The following is a 21,796-nucleotide window of genomic DNA, read 5'->3' on the forward strand; positions in this document are numbered from 1 at the left end:
CCACTGTAGGAAACATCCTCTCCGCATCCACTCTATCAAGGTATTTCACTCACCATTCAAAAGGTTTCAATGAGGTCTCCCCTTATTCTTCTGGGTTCAAAAGTTTTAACCAATAGGTGAACATCAAAGAACCAGTTTGCCCTTGACCAAACATGAACTCATCTGAACTAAAAGCAAATTGCTTGTGATGGCATCTGGAATATGAGAAGTCAAGTGAATTTTTCAAGTTGAAGTCCCTCACAGAAATGAGAATGGCCAACTTGGTGTCTTTCTCTTTCCCAGTCCTGCCAAAGGCTCTTTGACTGAAATGTTAATTCTGAAATACTTCTGAGATTTCAAGCAAATGAAAAGCTGTTTATTAATTCACAAGATGTTTGGTAAGGCCAGTGTTTGTTGCTGCTACTGGTTTGCCCTAGGAAAGGTGGCAGGGAGTAACAGCAACCTCAATGAGCATGAGATTCTGCAGATGCTGGAAATTCAGAGCAGCACACAATGCTGGAAGAACTCAGAATGTCAGGCAGCATCTGTGGAAATGAGTAAACAATTGATGTTTTGGGCTGAGACCCTTCATCGAACCCAAAACATTGACTGTTCATTCCTCTCCATAGCTGCATTATGTGTGTGTTACTTGGATTTACAGCATCTACACTTTTTCTTGTATCTGATTAAATATTCTGGAAGTATTGCAATAATTTAGCCAGCAGCATTGAAGTGTCGGATAGTATTCTGGGTTGGGCGGGGGGGGGGGGAAGAATTTGCATGTGTGTACCTAAATTCCAGATGTCATTGTCCTTGTTGCCAAGGATAGTTGTGCATTGTGAGAAAGGCAAGCGCTACAGGCATGATGCTTTGCTGAAATAGCTGCTTTGCTCTGGATGTTAAGGTTCTTGCTGTTGTGAGAGAGCACTATTCCATGTTCAAGGTCAATTTATTATCAAAGTACATTTATCTGTCACCATAAACAACCCTGAGATTAATTTTCTTGCGGGCATACGCAGTAAATCCAAGAAACAATGGAATCAGTGAAAGACCACACCAAACAGGACGGACAAACAACAGTGCAAAAGGCAAACTGCATAAATACAAAAAGAAAAAGTATGTGCTTTAGTAATTGTGGCTGGCTCAGTTAAACTTTTCGATCAATTATTATCCTCCAATGATACGTGATGGGTTCTCCGTAGTAATATCATTGAATATCAAAGGGGTAATGGTATAGATATCATCTTGTTGAAGTTAGATTTTGTACGTCTTCTGGGATGAATACTTGTCACGAGTCAGGTCAAGTGTCAATCTTTTTTCAGGCCTCAGTGCACGCTGTATAGATAGTTTCACTGTTATTAAGATTGTGAGTGGTATTGAGTGTTGTGTAATTATAAGCAAACATCCCACTTTTGACCTTGCATCTGGAGGCTTTGGAATTGGACCAGAATTTTAAGCAACAAAAAAATCTTCTGAAGGAACTCAGCAGGTCGAGCAGCATCTATGTGAGGAAATGAATTGTCAAGTCGAAACCCTGCATCAGGAATGAGGGAGATGGCCAGTACACAAAGGAGAAGAGGGTGTCAGATGGTAGGTAAGTTGTGCGTGGAATGGAGACAAATCTGCTGTCAGTCAATTCGTGTGATTTCTTGTTAGCACTCTGAAGCTTTGAGCTTGAGTTTATTTAAATCACTGAGACTTTTCGGTGAGTTATACGGTACAGTCTTTCTATCTTTGATCATTTTTCCTTTGTTTTGTCAAGTCCATTTCTTAACTGAGGATGTTCCAGCTAATACCATATTCACTTGGTTGCTATTTGACTCAATTCTTTCTTTAGACTCTTTTAAACATCAAAATTGATCATGTTAGTGCCTGTTTAATTTGCACATCCTGTTTTCAGATTTCTCCTTCTGGCGCTAGCCTCCTCAGCATCGAAAACATTTTTAAAAGGCAATGTCTCAAAAAGGTGATATTTATCATTAAGAACCCCCATCACCCAGGACATGCCCACTTCTCATTGCTACCATCACGGAGGTAGGACAGGAGCCTGAAGACAGACAGACAGACAGACACACACACAGACACACAATGTTTTAGGAACTGCTTCTTCCCCTCCACCATTAAATTACTGGATGGAAAATGAACATTGTAGACTACATCAATGTTTTTTCTCTCTTTGCACTTTTTGTTATTGTAATTTATAGTTATTATGTATTAGTGTACCGCTGCTGTAAAACAACAAGTTGAATGACACATGCCTCCCTATTGTCCTGGTCATTGTGTGTCATAGTGCTCTTGAGATATCTTGCATTCTTCCATTGTTGTTCTCGATTTGTTCCTCTCTACCCTTGGATTCCAAGGAATTGCTTCCCAAAAGCTCACTTCCCTTTCCTATAAAGATGTCCTTATGAAGGTTCTTGGTCCAAAATGTCGACTGTTCATTCATTTCCATAGATGCTGCTTGACCTGCTGTGTTTCTCCAGCATTTAGTGTATGTTATTCTGGATTTCCAGTATCTCTAGTGTTTCTGATTAGTTCTTGGACACCTGCCCATTAATGAACCCATAAACACTACCATATTTCTTATTGTAATTTATTGTCTATTTTATCTGTTACTGTATTGCTGCCACAAAACAATAAATTTCACAATATATGTCAGTGTTAATAAATCTGCTGAATGCTTGTTGATGTCCCTTTGAAATATCTGAGGATATCCTACGTTGAAAGTGCTAAGTCAGATCTTGTTGCCTTCCTAGAGGGGCTTTCATGGAAGGTTGGGTGCATTTATTTCATACATTATTATTGTACATTGGTAAATTACTGTGTATATTATTCTGTACTTTATTACTAGTTATTACTATTATATTATTATTAAATGGTGTTCTTAAATGCTGCTGTAACAAAATAATTTCAGACTTGATCAATAAAGTATTATTATTTATATGACTAACATTATTGTAAAGGGACTTTTGCTGGGACTGCACAGTTAAGTGTGGCCCACATCCTTAATCAGACCCATCATGCTGGTCTTTGCGCCTCTTGTGCATCCAGACTTACGACTGGAAAGTCAAAATTTCTTCAGTCCTGTTAAGTGCAAGTCCCCCTTCCCTTCTCTATCCCCACTACGGCCTCATATCTTTTCTCCTCACTTGCCTAGCACCTCCCTCCGGTGCCCCTCCTCCTTCCCTTTCTCCCATGGTCCACTCTCTATCAGATTTTTTCTTCTCCAGCCCTTTACCTTTTCTACCTATCACTTGCCAGCTTCACTCCCTCCTCCCCACCACCAGGCTTTACCTATCATCTTCTAAACTGTCCTCCTTCACCTCTGCCTACCTCCTGCCATCTTCCCCCTTCCTTTCCAGTCCTGATGAAGGGTCTCTGCCTGAGATGTAGACTGTATGTTCATTTCCATAGATGCTGCCTGATCTGTTGAGTTCCTCCAGCATTTGCAAAATTTCTTGGTGTTTATGGTCTGCTGCTAGGCTGTGTTGCGCCTTGCTGCCTCTTGTACATCAGACCCAAGTGTAGTGGAATGTCAAAGTTTCTTCGGTCCTGTTAAGTGTAAGTTGTGATGCTGTCACAACGGGGCTCTGTTTGGAACAGCAACACTCCAGGGTGTTCATAACCGTTTTTGCCTTTAATTCAATCTGGTGTAAAGTGAAGACAGTTAATTAGTATTTAATTGAACCACTTAATTAGGTTGGGAATTAACATTATTGTAAATGCTAAGATGTGTTGTTTGGTAAATGCACGGCTCATTGTGGAACAGAACTACACAAACCAGTGAGAACCAAACATCAGCCTGTGACTTGTGCTTGTGTTTTCTTATAATATGCTAGAGTGCCCAGGGTGGGGAGTAGATAGTGGGGATGAGCTCCAACTGCCTATTGAATGCTCCCAATGGCGCATATCTCAGATAACCTCCAACAATCAAGTCTAGTTCCTAGTCATCATGTGGGGCTTAGTTACTAAGCCTGGCTGAACTGTTTTGACTGACAGGAAAAGGGGCAAAGGTGGGTTACTGACTCCTTAAAACCTGTCACTCTGGGCAGATGGGGCTCATCAGCCATGGTTCGCAGCTAATCCAAGAGAAGGAAACCTCTAATCTCAAACTTCAGCTGTCTTGTGGCAATACCCACTCATGGGACAGGCTTCAGGAGTAAATCCCGAGGGAAAAGTCTGGAGCTGCAGTCCCTAAGCTAGTCCTATGTTGAGATCAACACTGACTAGCAACTCTTGTGACGCCGCTGGTGCTAAATTGTATTGATCTCTGCTGTTCCTTGGGATTCATCAGCTGTGTGGAAAGGGGAAGCCTGCTGCATGGTCAGCAGTTTCCCATGGTACTGGCCTAGGTTGCGTTTTTGTAGACAACTAACATGTAGATAACTAACATCCATGGTTGACCCTGACCAACAGAGGCCCTCAAATTAGTGCCCTGAGTTATAGAGAGTTCAAAAATCCACCAGGACTTTCAAATAGCTTTTTATTAATTTTAAAAATTGTGTGTAATGTGATGCCTTGTCTCATTACTACTGTGTGACTGTTTCCCCATCACTGTCATTGCTTCTGTATGACTTCTACACTTCCTGCAAATCTGACGAGCACACCATTGTAATACCCATTATTAATCATGTCCACCACTGTGTGTTGTCATATTGTCCTTGATGTTCAAATCATCAAAACTTGAACAACATGAGACCTTCCTAGGACTGGGAACTTCATTGAGATCCTTCAGGGCAGATCTGCAGTTCTGATGAAGGTTCTCATCCCGAAATGTTGACTGTTTATTTCTCTCCATAGATGCTGCCTGATCTCCTGAGATCCTCCTCCAGCATTTTGTGTGTTACTTCTGATGTCCAGCATTGCAAAATCTCTTGTCAATATTTGTTTCTCTTCTTCAGAGCACTAATGGACTGTGGGGGAGGGGTGGAAATTGGGGATAGATTGGTGCCACAGGGATTCCATGCTTGAACAATTGATTTTGGCCCTGACCTAGTGCTGCTTTCATTTTCTATGTAAGTATCGTGTGGTCATTGGAGAGTGAGTTTTCATGCTGATAATATGGGTCGAATCTGTCGATAATATGGGTCGAATCTGTCCTGGGTTCCAGTGATAGAAGACCAGTGTTTAAAGATCTTGCATCAACAAGTCTTTCTGCCATTAATGACATCCATGCTAATCTTCAAGTACCATCAAGGGAAGTTTAGATAAGTACATAGAAGGGAGGGGTATAGTCAGGTACAGGTCTGTGGGTCTGGGCAGAATAACAGTTCGGCACAGACTAGATGGACCGAAGGGCCTAATACTGAGCCGTAGTACTTTACACTTCCTCTCCCCGTTTATATTAATACTATATACTGGTATCTGGTCTGTAGTCAATGGCATCAAATTAGCTGCAAAACTCATATGGCCTGAGGTCATAAAAGTCACTCACAAAAGCCTGGACTTGCCTGTAAGTGCTTTTTTTTTTTGACGGATCATAATTTTCAGGGAGGAATGGTTAAGCCATTTGGTTTTAGATGAGATGGTGTTAGAAATTAACAGGTGACATTATGCAAATATGGCAGCAGATGATGTATGATTCTACATTAGTCATTCAGGAATGCGTAGCAACAGAGAACATGAACCTTGCATCGTTCGCCTGCCACTGATAGACATTGACATTATGGACTTCTGTCATAAATTGGATTGTGTCCAAGGATACTTGTTTGCTTTGAAAGGCATGAAATATTGCAGCATCAGATAAAGCAACAATGTAAGTGCTTAATCACAAGACATCTGAAAAGCAAGAATTATAGTTGTAATTTGATGAAACTCTGAGCTCACCCACTTTGTTATTTGGTTGACTTCACTGTATTTCATTTTCTCTTTTCAACCAGTATTTAAACTTTTCATAGAACAAAAGATTACAGCATAGTACTGGCCATTTGGCTCACAATGTGCTGACCACTTAAGGTCAATCTAACCCTTCCCTCTTTTCCTGACTACGTACTTGTTTCATTCCCTTTTCTATTGACACCCCAGCTGATTTTCCCCCCCATCTTTACCTCTCCTGAAAGAGTTGTGGATGCATTATCAGCAACACTGTTAACCCCTTCAGTATTTCGTTCTTGTGGCTCAGTGATTAGTTTTGAAATTGTGTAATTATAAACTTGACTGTGGAGATGCTTGGCTTTGTCTAGTCTGATCACAGAACGACTCCAGGTTTTTGAAAGCTGAATGTTTTGAGTATTTTATTTGAATATCTTCATAATCTAGCCCCCTCCTCTCCCCCCCCCGTTATGGATGCAATGCATTGAACTGCAGAATATGAACAGAAATTTTAAAATGGTCATTCTATACTTTAAGTACTGACATTTGAAGAATAGTCTTGTCCCAAAATGTCATCATTTTATTCATTCCATAGATGCTGCCTGACCTGAGTTCCGCCAGCATTTTGTGTGTGTTGCTCTGCATTTCCAGCATCTGCAGAATCTCCTGTTTCCAAATTGATAGAAAAGCATATGGAGAGTAGTTTAACCAAAAGCTGAATGTACTATACCAATATTATTGTATTTAAACTCCACACTGTAGAAATGGTGTTCTACTGGACTTGACCAGAAAGCCTGTTACAGTTGGGAGTTTGGAGTTCAATCTCAGCATCTTGTGTAAGGAGTTTGTATGTCCTCCGTGGTTTCCTCCAGATGCTCTGGTTTCACCCACAGTTCAAAGATGGACCGGTTACTGTAAATTGTCCCATGATTAAGCAAGGGTTAAATCGGGGGTTGCTGGCAGCACGTCTTGAATGGCCTATTCTGTGCTGTATCTCTAAATCAGGGGTTCCTAACATGTGGTCTACGGACCCTTCAGTTAATGGTAGGGGTCTATGGCTTAAAGGTTGAGAATCCCTGCTCTAAATAAATAAACAAAACCTGCCCTTTCCCTTTCTCTTTCAATAAATCATTAACATTTAAAAAACCTCTTTTTCAGGACTCCTGTGATTGCCACTTCTGTATACGTGAGGGGAACTGTTATGGAGAATGTTGCAGAGAAACCTTTGGAAACTGCTCCTAGTCAAGTAAAGGTAGGAATGGGTTTGATTTGGGACTCAAGTAGAGGTCACATTGATTACCTTATTGATCAAATCTTGGAGCCTGAAATGGAAATGCCTTGGGCATAGTAGTAAATGATGTCTTTGCATTCAGTGGTGATGTCTCAGATTACAGGCCCAGTAAGGGCAGATTTCAAAAATGTGCATGCAGCAATGGCCTTGGGAATGAAAGGGTTAATATGAGTGTTTGATGGCTGTTGGCCTGTACTCACTGGAGTTCAGAAGAATGAGGGGGGGATCTCATTGAAACTTATCGAATGATGAAAGGCCGAGATAAAGTGGGACATCAATAGGATGTAAAACTGGGCTGAGAAGTGGCAGATGGAGTTCAACCCAGATAAGTGTGAGATAGTTCACTTTGGTAGGTCAAATATGATGGCAGAATATAGTATTATTGGTAAGACTCCTGGCAGTGTGGAGGATCAGATGAATCTTGGGGTCTGTGTCCTTAGGGGACACAAAGCAGCTGCACAGGTTGACTCTGTGGTTAAGAAGGCATACGGTGCATTGGCCTTCATCGATCGTGGGACTGAGTTTAAGAGCCAAGAGGTAATGTTACAGCTTTATAGGACCGTGGTCAAACCCCACTTGGAATACTGTGCTCAGTTCTGGTCACCTGACTACAGGAAGGCTGTGGAAACTATTGAAAGGGTGCAGAGGAGATTTACAAGGATATTGCCTGGATTGGGGAGCATGCCTTATGAGAATAGGTTGAGTGAACTTGGCCTTTTCTCCTAGGAGCGACGGAGGATGAGAGGTGACCTGATAAAGGTGTGTAAGATGATAGGCATTGGTCGTGTGGATAGTCAGAGGCTTTTTCTCAGGGCTGAAATGGCTAACATGAGAGGGCACAGTTTTAAGGTGCTTGGAAATGGATACAGAAGAAATGTCAGGGGTAAGTTTTTACACAGAGAGTGGTGAGTGCATGGAATAGGCTGCCAGCGATGGTGGTGGAGGCTGATATGATAGGGTCTTTTAAGAGACTCCTAGATAGGTACATGGAGCTTAGTAAAATAAAGGGCTATGGGTAACCCCAGGTAACTTCTCTAAAGTAACTACATGTTTGGCACAGCATTGTGGGCTGAAGCGCCTGTATTGTGCTGTAAGTTTTCTATGTTTCTAAAGTGGATGTGGAAAGGATGTTTCCTGTAATGGGGGAGTCTAGGACAGCCTCAGTGGCGGGATGTCCGCTTAGAATGGAGATGAAGCGAAATTTCTTTAGACAGAGGTTGGTGAATCTGCAAAATTTATTGCCACGGATGGCTGTGGAGGCAGACTCTTTGAGAATACTGTATTTAAAACAGGTTGTTGATTAGTCAGGGCGTGAAATGTTACGGAGAGGTAGCAGGAGGTTGAGTTTGAGAGGGATGATAAATCAGCCATGATGGAATGGTGGAGCAGACTTAATGGGCTGAATGGCCTAATTCTGCTCCCAAGTCTTATGGTAATGTGCCTCAGATTACAGTCCGAGTAAGGGCAGATTTCATAACTTGCATACATCAGGTACTCCTAGATGAGGGTAAAGCCATGTTCAAAGTACACTTATTATCTATGTGTGTGTGTGTGTGTGTGTGCACCACCATATACAACCCTGAGATTAATTTTCTTGTAGGCATACACAATAAATGCAAAGAAACAAATAGAATCAATAAAAAATTGACGAACAACTAATGTGCAAAAGACAACAAAATGTGCAAATAAAAAAAGAAAAGAAAAATCATAAGCAATAAATATCAAGATCACAAGATGTCCTGTCCTTAAATGTGAGTCCAAAGGTTGGATTGGGTTTCAGTGTTTGAGTGAATCTGTAATGGACTGGGCCGTAGACCAACACATCTTGAATTTATTTTTTGTGGTGACTGAGTGGATGCCAGCCAGGAGTGTATTGGGATATCAGGGTTGAATAGGGCACTGTTAGATAACAAGTGACTGGGAAGGAGAATAGCTCAGATGATCCTGTAGTATTGCATCTGAGTATTGTCCCGCATTTGAAAATATCCACGGAATTTGTTGTAGCAGGTTAGTGCCTTCAAGGAATGAGGAACATGTGACCACTTAATCCTGCCTGGGTTAGAGACCATCGCGTATGAAAATGGGTTGAGGAGCTAGGGCTTTTTTCTTTGGAGTGAAGGAATAGGGGCATACAAGATGAGGGCCATGGATAGTGGATACCTAGATATTTTTCCCAGGGCATAATTTTAATGTGATTGGAAGAAAGTATAAGGGAAGATGTCAGAGGCAAGTTTTTTAAAAGGGGATTGGTGGGTGCATGGGACACGCTGTCAGTGGGGTGGTAGAGGCATATATATTAGGGATGCTTAAGAGATGGATGAAATTAGAACAGAGGGCAACGCAGAAGGGAAGGGTTAGATTGATCATGGAGTAAGTTAAAAGGTCAGCACTACGTCATGGGATAAAGGACCTATCCTGTTGTATGTTCTATTTGAACTGCGGGTCGACTAATGATGAGGTGTGCGTGAAAATGGGTGATGAGTCAATGTCGTAGACCAGGGATTTGCTAAATAGCCTGATGTCTTTTTACACTGAAAAATGTGCACAAACAACATTTGTTTCAGAGCAGTGCAGAAATACTACCCCTACGATTTCCATTATCATTTTGGTTGCACATGGTAGCAATTTTTGTCTGCAGTTCAGCTTTGAGGGTTGAGTGGTTCCTCAACACCAATGGATTAAAGGTGGACATTGTACTTTCTCAGTTTGCATGTTTGCTGGGGAAGAAACACTGAGCTGTTGTGGTTGGGTCTGGAGCTAAGACATGTTCTCTCACTGCTGCTTTGCTAACAGTTTCAGTGAAGGGTGTTAATGGCCATTTACATTACCAGGAACAATGATGAATGAATGGTCAAATCCCTTTAAAAGCAATATCAAATATTAACCTTGGGAAGGAACTGTCACTTCCCCTCTGACTCGAATTCTGCACAACTCCACTCCCTTTTAATCTCTTCAAATACCCTTCAAGTAGGGGCAACTGAAGGTAGATGAGCAAAAGTTGTCAATGTGTTTGGATAGATGGTTTTTAATTCTTTAAAAATTTAGAGATGCAGCACAAAAGCAGGTCCTTACTGTCCAATGAGCCTGCATTGCCCAATTACGCCTACGTGACCAGTTAATTTCTAATCAGTACGTCTTCGGAATGTGGGAGGAAACCGGAGCACTTGGTGGAAACCCACGCGGTCATGGAGAACGTAAAAACCCTTACAAACAGTGATGCAAATTGAATTCTGGTCACTGGTGCTTTAAAGCATTGCTAGCCACTACCTACTGTGGTTATAAAATTCAGCATTACATTAAAGTTGCAGATTATTGATTGTTCAATTTAGAATATTGGCAAAACTTGTTATTGGATTGAGCAAGCTTGATCATGAACCCCAGAGTAGATTCTTTCTGTACCTTTCTTTGGAAATGGCATGGTGTGAATGGCAATATCAAGGAAATTTCCAGCAACTAATTGCGGTTTGTTCATTCGTTATGTGCTGTGTCATATGACATGACTGTTCTTTGCAAATTTTTTCTACAGAAGTTATTTGCCATTGCCTTCTGGGCAGCGTCTTTACAAGATGGGTGACCCCAACCATTATTAATACTCTTCAGAGATTATCTGCCTGGTATCAGTGGTTGCATAACCAGGACTTGTGTTGTGCACCAGCTGCTCATACGACCATTCACCACCTGCCCCCATGGCTTCACGTGACCCTGATTGGTGGCTGGGCAGCTAAGCGAGTGCTATACTTGACCAAGGGTGGCCTGCAGGCTTGCGGAGTGAAGGGGTGCCTTACACCTCCTTTGGTATAGATGTATCTCCACCCTGCCACCCTTTGGGGTTACCATAGCTAAATAGTGTTGTGTTAACTAGCTGTACTTTGTACTGAAAATTAAGCTACAAGCTTTGCTTGCTACATTTCCTGATGGTCTTAAAGTGTGTGTATATTTGCTGTACAGTATGAACATTTGCTACTTCGAGTTAACATCTGGGGAAATTTGAAACCACTCAAATTTAACACGAGCACAAAAATTGCTGACGGTGGATTTGAGGAAACTCTGCCGACCTTTCTATCACCAAGTCGTGTGCGTTTCCTGGTAGCTGTAGCTTCTATGTCAAAGAAGGCAGCTGGAACAAATAATAATTCTTCCTCCATATTTATCCTTGCCACCATCACAAACCCTGCCCCATCTCCTATTAAATTTCACATTGTGGGAGCTTGCTTTGCATGCAGGTTGGCTGCTGCCTTTCTTTGCATTAGTAACTGGATTTTAAATATACTTTCTGTAAAAGTACTTTGCAGATGTTGGTCAAGGTGGCACCAGCGAATGACAATTCCTTAGGTCACATTTATCAGATAGCCAGTCTCTTCAATTATTTCACTTCCTTTACATCTGCTTGTTCCTTTTTGTCTTGATTGTGTTTCTGAAATTGTTGGAGCCTATGACATTCAGTTTGGAATTCGATTGAATGGTCTTAGCACTCTGCAGTCCTCAGAGAGGAATGTGAGTGTGAGCTGCCTTGTGGAGAGGACCAAAGACGGGGCGCGGGGTCGTAAATGGTTCCATTTTGAAGTATCGACATTTGAATCATTGAGGTGTATGTGCAAGAGGTCAGCGGTCGTTCTTCACTGAGACCATGGGGTCGACAGCGGTTGTTAGCCAGGTCAGTGGCATTTGGACCTAGTGTAGTGGTCACTCTTCATGGAAGGAATGAGTTTGAGGCCATTCTCCTCAAATGCTGATGGGAGGATGCTTTCTATATTCTGTATTATGTAATTATTAGACTGTAATTTATATGGGTCTCCTTCAGTTTTGTGTTTTCTTTCTTGTTACCAGTTAGGTGGGCAGTATGTTACTTTTTGTGTGAGAGGGTTTGGAGGTTTGATGCTATTGTCACTGTACTTTTTTGTGCGAGGGATGGGGTGGGGATTTGAGGATTGTGAGTTTTCTTCTTTGTGCATGGGTGGGGTTGATGTCTTTCAATAACACCCATGGTTGTTCTGTATTTCATGGCTATCTGGAAAGAAAAGAGATACCAGAGTTGTACGTACGTACTTTGATAAAATGAACCGTTGAACTTCTGTGCTGTGAATCGTGGCCCTCACCCTTGCACTGAACTGATTCCTCAACCTGTGAACTCACTTTCAAGCACTTACAACTTATGTTCTCGATGTTATGTATTACTTATAATTATTATTCTTTTTTTGTATTTGCCATACCAGACCGTGATATAACCAGGTAGCTTTCAATGTTCCAAGCAGAGTGATTGCACAAATATCCATTGGGCCAGATACAATTTTGCTACTACCATCGTGTAGGAAGTACAAGGGCCTTGGATCCTACAAACATCAGGTTTCTGAACTGCTGTGGATAACTTCATGCACCTCAGCTCTGAACTGATTCTACAGACTCACTTTGCCAAACTCGTGTTCTCAGTATTATTTTTTTGCACGATTTGTCACCTTCTCCACATTGGTTGTCAGTCTCTGTGTGTAGTTTTTCATTGATTCTATTGTGCTCACAGGAAAATGAATCTATTTGTGAACCATTTGCAATTACCTGGTTTTCTGCATGGGTTACTCATAAAATGTGGCCTGATCTTCATCTAAGTCACAACAATAGACTAACATAATGAGCCTAAACTAATAACACACAACCAATTGTACTACTACTTGTCCATACTGAGTACACCACTTAAACAATCAGTCTATGAACCTCTGGGTTAATGTTTTCTACAAAAGCTATTTGGAGTCCGGTATTCCAATAGTGACCCTCTCACCGTGGCTCACAACAAACTTAGCTAACTCTGCCAGCAGTCACATGACTGGGCAGTGAGAAAGCCACCTTCAATATGCAACATATGTCTAGGTTTGGTATGATTCGAGTTTAACCAAATGAACACTGGATTGTCTGAGAGTGGAAATTGTGGTGAACATTGTGTAAATACATGCAAAATTATTGTTCACCAGAAAATGACAGATTGTATACCAGCATACAATTACGGTGAAAGTATATTTACCAATATTTTGACTTTAACAAACAGTTAATAGAAAAATAAAAACAAAAGGGGCCATTGCAGTTAAAGCAGTCTAAATGTGTACATGAATGTTGGAGCTCGTTACTGTAGTAGTTGGGTGTATCACTTTACTCATGGCGCCAAATTCCCTCAAAGAACATCACGAACGAACTGCAACACACATCAAAGTTGCTGGTGAACGCAGCAGGCCAAGCAGCATCTGTAAGAAGAGGTGCAGTCGACGTTTCAGGCCGAGACCCTTCGTCAGGATTAACTGAAGGAAGAGTGAGTAAGGGATTTGAAAGTTGGAGGGGGAGGGGGAGATCCAAAATGATAGGAGAAGACAGGAGGGGGAGGGATAGAGCCAAGAGCTGGTCAGGTGATAGGCAAAAGGTGATACGAGAGGATCATGGGACAGGAGGTCCGGGAAGAAAGACAAGGGGGGGGGCCCAGAGGATGGGCAAGAGGTATATTCAGAGGGATAAAGGGAGAAAAAGGAGAGTGAGAGAAAGAATGTGTGCATAAAAATAAGTAACAGATGGGGTACGAGGGGGAGGTGGGGCCTTAGCGGAAGTTAGAGAAGTCGATGTTCATGCCATCAGGTTGGAGGCTACCCAGACGGAATATAAGGTGTTGTTCCTCCAACCTGAGTGTGGCTTCATCTTTACAGTAGAGGAGGCCGTGGATAGACATGTCAGAATGGGAATGGGATGTGGAATTAAAATGTGTGGCCACTGGGAGATCCTGCTTTCTCTGGCGGACAGAGCGTAGATGTTCAGCAAAGTGGTCTCCCAGTCTGCATCGGGTCTCGCCAATATATAAAAGGCCACATCGGGAGCACCAACCTTATAGTTCCCACACCCCGCACTTCCCGTTTCTACCTCCTACCCAAGATCCACAAACCTGCCTGTCCTGGCCGACCTATTGTCTCAGCTTGCTCCTGCCCCACCGAACTCGTTTCTGCATACCTCGACACTGTTTTATCACCCCTTGTTCAATCCCTTCCGACCTATGTTCGTGACACTTCTCACGCTCTTAAACTTTTCGATGAGTTTAAGTTCCGTGGCCCCCACCGCTTTATTTTCACCATGGATGTCCAGTCCTTATATACTTCCATCCCCCATCAGGAAGGTCTCAAAGCTCTACGCTTCTTTTTGGATTCCAGACCTAATCAGTTCCCCTCTACCACCACTCTGCTCCGTCTAGCGGAATTAGCCCTTACTCTTAATAATTTCTCCTTTGGCTCCTCCCACTTCCTCCAAACTAAAGGTGTAGCTATGGGCACCCGTATGGGTCCTAGCTATGCCTGCCTTTTTGTTGGGTTTGTGGAACAATCTATGTTCCGTGCCTATTCTGGTATCTGTCCCCCACTTTTCCTTCGCTACATCGATGACTGCATTGGCGCTGCTTCCTGCACGCATGCAGAACTCGTTGACTTTATTAACTTTGCCTCCAACTTTCACCCTGCCCTCAAGTTTACCTGGTCCATTTCTGACACCTCCCTCCCCTTTCTAGATCTTTCTGTCTCTGTCTCTGGAAACAGCTTATCCACTGATGTCTACTATAAGCCTACTGACTCTCACAGCTATCTGGACTATTCCTCTTCTCACCCTGTCTCTTGCAAAAACGCCATCCCCTTCTCGCAATTCCTCCGTCTCCGCCGCATCTGCTCTCAGGATGAGGCTTTTCATTCTAGGACGAGGGAGATGTCTTCCTTTTTTAAAGAAAGGGGATTCCCTTCCTCCACTATCAACTCTGCTCTTAAACGCATCTCCCCCATTTCATGTACATCTGCTCTCACTCCATCCTCCCGCCACCCCACTAGGAATAGGGTTCCCCTGGTCCTCACCTACCACCCCACCAGCCTCCGGGTCCAACATATTATTCTCCGTAACTTCCGCCACCTCCAACGGGATCCCACCACTAAGCACATCTTTCCCTACCCCCTCTCTCTGCATTCCGCAGGGATCGCTCCCTACACAACTCCCTTGTCCATTCATCCCCCCCATCCCTCCCCACTGATCTCCCTCCTGGCACTTATCCGTGTAAGCGGAACAAGTGCTACACATGCCCTTACACTTCCTCCCTTACCACCATTCAGGGCCCCAAACAGTCCTTCCAGGTGAGGCATCACCTCGCCTGTGAGTCGACTGGGGTGATATACTGCGTCCGGTGCTCCCGATGTGGCCTTTTATATATTGGCGAGACCCGACGCAGACTGGGAGACTGCTTTGCTGAACATCTACGTTCTGTCCGCCAGAGAAAGCAGGATCTCCCAGTGGCCACACATTTTAATTCCACATCCCATTCCCATTCTGACATGTCTATCCACGGCCTCCTCTACTGTAAAGATGAAGCCACACTCAGGTTGGAGGAACCACACCTTGTATTCCGTCTGGGTAGCCTCCAACCTGATGGCATGAACATCGACTTCTCTAACTTCTGCTAAGGCCCCACCTCCCCCTCGTACCCCATCTGTTACTTATTTTTATGCACACATTCTTTCTTTCACTCTCCTTTTTCTTCCTCTGTCCCTCTGAATATACCTCTTGCCCATCCTCTGGGTCCCCCCCCCCCCCCCCCGTCTTTCTTTCCGGACCTCCTGTCCCATGATCCTCTCATATCCCTTTTGCCTATCACCTGTCCAGCTCTCGGCTCTATCCCTCCCCCTCCTGTCTTCTATCATTTTGGATCTCCCCCTCCCCCTCCAACTTTCAAATCCCTTACTCACTCTTCCTTCAGTTAGTCCTGACCAAGGGTCTCGGCCTGAAACGTCGACTGCACCTCTTCCTACAGATGCTGCTTGGCCTGCTGCGTTCACCAGCAACTTTGATGTGTGTTGCTTGAATTTCCAGCATCTGCAGAATTCCTGTTGTTCACGAACGAACTGGCTAACTCGGAAGCATTGGCACATCCTCCTTGAAACCATTCGGGTGCATAAAGTACTCCTTGCAAAAGGGTCTCCCCTGCTGGTGGGATGCTCCATCGTCTTTCCTTGTGCTCTTCTCTGCACCTACTCGCAAAAGACCCCACACCAAACTACTGTCCTTTAAAAATCTGACACAGCCCAGCTCTACTGAATTTTCCATTGCATCCTGCTGGACAGAATGAAACAACACATTACCAAAACAAACCTGACTGGCTGACCAACATTCCTAAGTTGGGCAAATGGCTCCTTATCTTTGGCTGAAGCCAAAACGCTAGTCTGAGGTTTAACTAAGGACTGCATTTAACTGTATTTGCAGAAAAACTGCTAAAATAAAGATACCACAGCATAGCAGTAGAAAACAGTAAAACATGTTCTTAACCAAAGCATTACACAATCAATGAGATGAGATTGGAGGTGTGGGTTGTAGAGGTGCCCTGCCCTATTTTTTTTTTTATAAAGACTGTCAGGTTACTGACAGAGCCTGCTCTTCCCAAGAAAGATCTGTTTATGTGCATCTTGCTTCAATCAAAACAACTTTCATAGGACCTTAGAAAAAGAATTGTAGAGATGCATGAAGCTGGAAAAGGTTACAAAAGTATTTCTAAAGACTTGAGTGTTCATCAGTCCACAGTAAGAGAAATTGTCTACAAACGAAGGAAATTCAATACTGCTGCTGTGCTCCTTACCAAAAGCACAAAGTACATTGCTGAAGGAGGTGAAAAAGAACCCAAGGGAAACAGTAAAAGACCTGCAGAAATCTCTAGAACTTGCTAAAGTCTCTGTTCATGTGTCTAATATAAGAAAAGCACTGAACAAGAATGGTCTTCATGGAAGGGCACCACGGAGGAAACAACTGCTCTCCAAGAAAAAAACATTGCTGCTCATCTGAAGTTTGCAAAAGACCACCTGGATCTTCCACAATGCTTCTGGGGCAATGTTCTATGGAAAAATGAGACAAAAGTTGAACTTTTTGGCAGAAATGCACACTGCTATGTTTGGAGAAGAAAATGCACAGCACACTTAAGACCAAAACCTCATCCCAACTGTGAAGCATGGTGGAAGGAGCATCATGGTTTGGGGCTGCTTTGTTGCCTCAGGGCCTGCAGAGCTTACAATCGTTGAGGGAACAATAACCATATAACAATTACAGCACGGAAACTGGTCATCTCGGCCCTTCTAGTCCGTGGCGAACTCTTACTCTCACCTAATCCCACCGACCTGCACTCAGCCCATAACACTCCATTCCTTTCCTGTCCATATATCTATCCAATTTAACTTTAAATGACAACGTCGAACCTGCCTCAGCCACTTCTGCTGGAAGCTCGTTCCACATAGCTACCACTCTGAATAAAGAAGTTCCCCCTCATGTTATCCCTAAACTTTTGCCCTTAAATTCTCAACTCATGTCCTCTTGTTTGAATCTCCCCCACTCAATGGAAAAAGTCTATCCACGTCAACTCTATCTATCCCCCTCATAATTTTAAATACCTCTATCAAGTCCCCCCTCAACCTTCTACGCTCCAAAGAATAAAGACCCAACTTGTTCAGCCTTTCTCTGTAACTTAGGTGATGAAACCCAGGTAACATTCTAGTAAATCTTCTCTGTACTCTCATTTTGTTGACATCTTTCCTATAACTCGGTGACCAAAACTGTACACAATACTCTGAATTTGGCCTCACCAATGATTCAAAATTGTATCAAGACATTTTATAGGGGAATGTCAGGGTAGCAATCTGTTACCTGAAGCTTAATAGAAGTTGGATAATGCAACAAGACAATGGTCTTAAAGAATGGTTTAAAAAGAAGAAAATTTGTTCTTTGGAATGGCCAAGACCAGAGTCCAGATCTTAACCCAATTGAGATGCTGTGATATGATCTGAAGATGGCTGTTCATGCAAGGTGTCTCTGAGATATTGATGAACTGAAACAATTTTATATAGAGGAATGGTCTGAAATTCCTCATTGCATTGTGCAAATCTGATTAGTGGCTACAGGAAACATTTGGTGGTGGGTTATTGCTGCTAAAGGAGGTTCTACCAGTTATTAAACATAGAAACATAGAAAATAGGTGCAGGAGTAGGCCATTCGGCCCTTCGAGCCTGCACCGCCATTTATTATGATCATGGCTGATCATCCAACTCAGAACCCAGCCTTCCCTCCATACCCCCTGACCCCTGTAGCCACAAGGGCCATATCTAACTCCCTCTTAAACATAGCCAATGAACTGGCCTCAACAGTTTGCTGTGGCAGAGAATTCCACAGATTCACCACTCTCTGTGTGAAGAAGTTTTTCCTAATCTCGGTCCTAAAAGGCTTCCCCTCTATCCTCAAACTGTGACCCCTCGTTCTGGACCTCCCCAACATCGGGAACAATCTTCCCGCATCTAGCCTGTCCAATCCCTTTAGGATCTTATACGTTTCAATCAGATCCCCCCTCAATCTTCTAAATTCCAACGAGTACAAGCCCAGTTCATCCAGTCTTTCTTCATATGAAAGACCTGCCATCCCAGGAATCAATCTGGTGAACCTTCTTTGTACTCCCTCTATGGCAAAGATGTCTAAATACAAGGGATAACATACTTTTTCCAGCCTAGACTGTGGATCATGAAACAATGTGTTTTTTAAAGACATGAAAAGTATAAATTATTTGCGTTATTGGTTTAGGCATATTGTGTTCGTCTATTATTGTGACTTAGATGAAGATCAGACCATATTTTATGAGTAATTAATGCAGAAAGTCAGGTAATTGCAAAAGGTTCACAAACTTTTTCTTGCAACTGTATATGCATTTTGATAAATTTATTTTGGACTCTGGTTGCTCTTGCACTTGCTGTCTAATAGTCTTCAATCCTGTGTTTTGATGTTTGTGCAGAGTGCATAAGTTATTATTTGCTCCTTATCTATGGCATTTTCCTCTTGTTGACTGGGCACCACGAAATCCTTTGATATCTGGTCCATAGAATTGCACACATAGAATAACCAAACAACCAGTCTATTTGTCCTTTTTCTGCTCTTGTTAGCTGGTTGTAATCTTACACTTCTGATATATTCCTATATGCTTTTATCCTTTTTTCTATAAGTCCCTGTTGTCATTGAAAATGTGATTTCTGCCTCGATTCCTAACTGGCAGTACATTTGTCCCTCAGTTCTGGTAAATGGTAGTGCCATCTATTCTATATGAACTTATCACAGTTTTCTCTCATTACTCATCTTTTAACCTCCGAGTTCTTTTTGTAAGGTTTTGCTGAGTGTTAACTCTGCTTCAGAGGGCTGCAAGCTCCCACATATGAAAATGTAACTACAAAGTATATGGTGCAAGTTCAAAGTAAATGTATTATCAAAGTGCATATTTGTCATTTTCTTGTGGGCATTCATAAACACAATAGAATCAGTGAAAACTGCACGCAACAGGACGGACAAACAACCAGTGTGCAAATACAGAGGAGAAAAAGCAATCAATATTAAGACATGAGATGAAGAATCCTTAAAAGTTTGAGTCCATAGGTTGTGGGCACGTGAAGTTATTCCCTCTGGTTCAAAAGCCTGATAGTTGAGTGGTAAAGCCTGTTCCTGAAACGGGTGTGTAGGTCTTGGGGCTCCAGTACATCCTACCAGCAAGAAGAAATCATGGCCTGGATGATGGGGTCCTTGGTGATGGTGGCTGCTTTCCTGTGACAGTGTTCCATATAGACAAGTGCCCACTGGGAGATCCTGCTTTCTTTGGTAGGTGTTCAGCGAAACGGTCTCCCAGTCTGCGTCGGGTCTCGCCAATATATAGAAGGCCACATCGGGAGCACCGGACGCAGTATATCACACCAGCCGACTCACAGGTGAAGTGTCGCCTCACCTGGAAGGACTGTCTGGGGCCCTGAATGGTAATGAGGGAGGAAGTGTACGGGCATATGTAGCACTTGTTCCGCTTACAAGGATAAGTGCCGGGAGGGAGATTGGTGGGAAGGACGAATGGACAAGGGAGTCACGTAGGGAGCGATCCCTGCGGAAAGCAGAAGGGGGAGGGAGGGAAAGATGTGCTTGGTGGCAGGATCCCGTTGGAGATGGCGGAAGTTACGGAGAATAATCTGTTGGACCCGGAGGCTGGTGGGGTGGTAGGTGACTCGCCAATATATAGAAGGCCGCACCGGGAGCACCAGACGCAGTAAATTACCCCAGCCGACTCAGGTGGGGGAAGGTGGTGAAGGAGGAAGTGTACGGGCATGTGTAGCACTTGCCCTTACACTTCCATATTGCTGCCATTTGTGAAAAGCTGTGGATGAACCAGGAAGTATGCCATCTGCTGATGGCTAGATCTGTGGCATTCAAGTCTGGCGACCCAGACCTGTAACAGAAAAACAGGTATGATTTGTGGAGGGCTATTTCAACGGCGAGGAGACAATTTTGAACGAGTTTGGAGGCAACATTGGATGCACAGCAACTCTGGCAGGGTCAGCAAGACACTGCTTCCGACAAAACGAAACCTAATAGCATGAATAGCAGCGATACTTCACTACCAGATGAACTCAACGCCTTCTACGCACGCTTTGAAAGGGTGAACACAACTACAGCTGTGAAGATCCCTGCTGCACCTGATGACCCTGTGATCTCCGTCTCAGAGGCAGGTGTTAGCCTATCTTTAAAGAGAGTGAACTCTCGCAAGGCGGAAGGTCCTGATGGAATATCCGGTAAGGCTCTGAAAACTTGTGCCACCCAATTAGCGGGAGTACTCAAGGACATTTTCAACCTCTCACTGCTAAAGGTGGGAGTTCCCACTTGCTTCAAAAAGGCAACAATTATACCAGTGCCTAAGAAGAATAATGTGGGCTGCCTTAATGACTATCACCCGGTAGCACTCACATCGACAGTGATGAAATGCATTGAGAGGTTGGTCATAACGGACTGAACTCCTGCCTCAGCAAGGACCTGGACCCATTGAAATTTGCCTATCGCCACAATAGGTCAATGACAAGACGCAATCTCAATGGCTCTCTACACGTCTTCAGACCACATGGACAACACAAACCCCTACGTCAGGATGCCTTTCATCAACTGTAGCTCAGCATTTAATACCATCATTCCCATAATCCTGATTAAGAAGTTGCAGAACCTGGGCATCTGTAGTTCCGTCTGCAATTGGATCCTCTGCTTCCAAACTGGAAGACCACAATCTGTGCGGATTGGTGATGATATATCCTCCCACTGACGATCTACACTGGTGCACCTCAGGGGTGTGTGTTTAGCCCACTGCTCTACTCTCTCTATACACATGACCATGTGGCTAGGCATAGCTCAAATACCATCTGTAAATTTGCTGACAATACAACCATTGTTGTTAGAATCTCAGGTGGTGACGAGAGGGCGTACAGGAGTGAGATATGCCAACTAGTGAATGGTGCCGCAGCAACAACCTGGCACACAACGTCGGTAAGACGAAACAGCTGATTGTGGACTTCAGGAAGAGTAAGACAAAGGAACACATACCAATCTTCACAGAAGGATCAGAAGTGGAGAGAGTGAGCAGTTTCAAGTTCCTGGGTGTCAAGATCTCTGAGGATCTGACCTGGTCCCGACATATTGATGTAGTTATAAAGAAGGCAAGACAGCGGCTATACTTTATAAGGAGTTTGAAGAGATTTGGCATGTCAACAAATACACTCAAAAACTTCTATAGTTGTACCATGGAGAGCATTCTGACGGGGTGCATCACTGTCTGGTATGGGGGGGCGGTGGTTTGCTACTGCACAGGACTGAAAGAAACTGCAGAGGTTGTAAATCTAGTCAGCT

General features: G+C 43.3%; 1 protein-coding gene across 7 annotated transcripts in view; it reads left to right on the plus strand.

The window, feature by feature from the left end:
- Positions 1 to 21,796, plus strand: part of slc25a42 (solute carrier family 25 member 42) — a 76,249-nt gene that overhangs the window by 23,686 nt on the left and 30,767 nt on the right. For 5 of the 7 annotated variants that reach the window (XM_063032566.1, XM_063032567.1, XM_063032570.1 and 2 more), the window contains one exon: positions 6,949 to 7,042. In XM_063032566.1, the coding sequence (XP_062888636.1) occupies positions 6,992 to 7,042 (51 nt within the window). In that variant the 5' untranslated portion in view covers positions 6,949 to 6,991. Of the gene's footprint in view, positions 1 to 5,614; positions 5,735 to 6,948; positions 7,043 to 21,796 lie in introns of those variants that run through there. The other 2 variants (XM_063032569.1, XM_063032563.1) reach the window with 2 other exon arrangements.

This window comes from Mobula hypostoma, chromosome 24 (assembly GCF_963921235.1).
Source record: "Mobula hypostoma chromosome 24, sMobHyp1.1, whole genome shotgun sequence".
Taxonomy (NCBI): Eukaryota; Metazoa; Chordata; class Chondrichthyes; order Myliobatiformes; family Myliobatidae; genus Mobula; species Mobula hypostoma.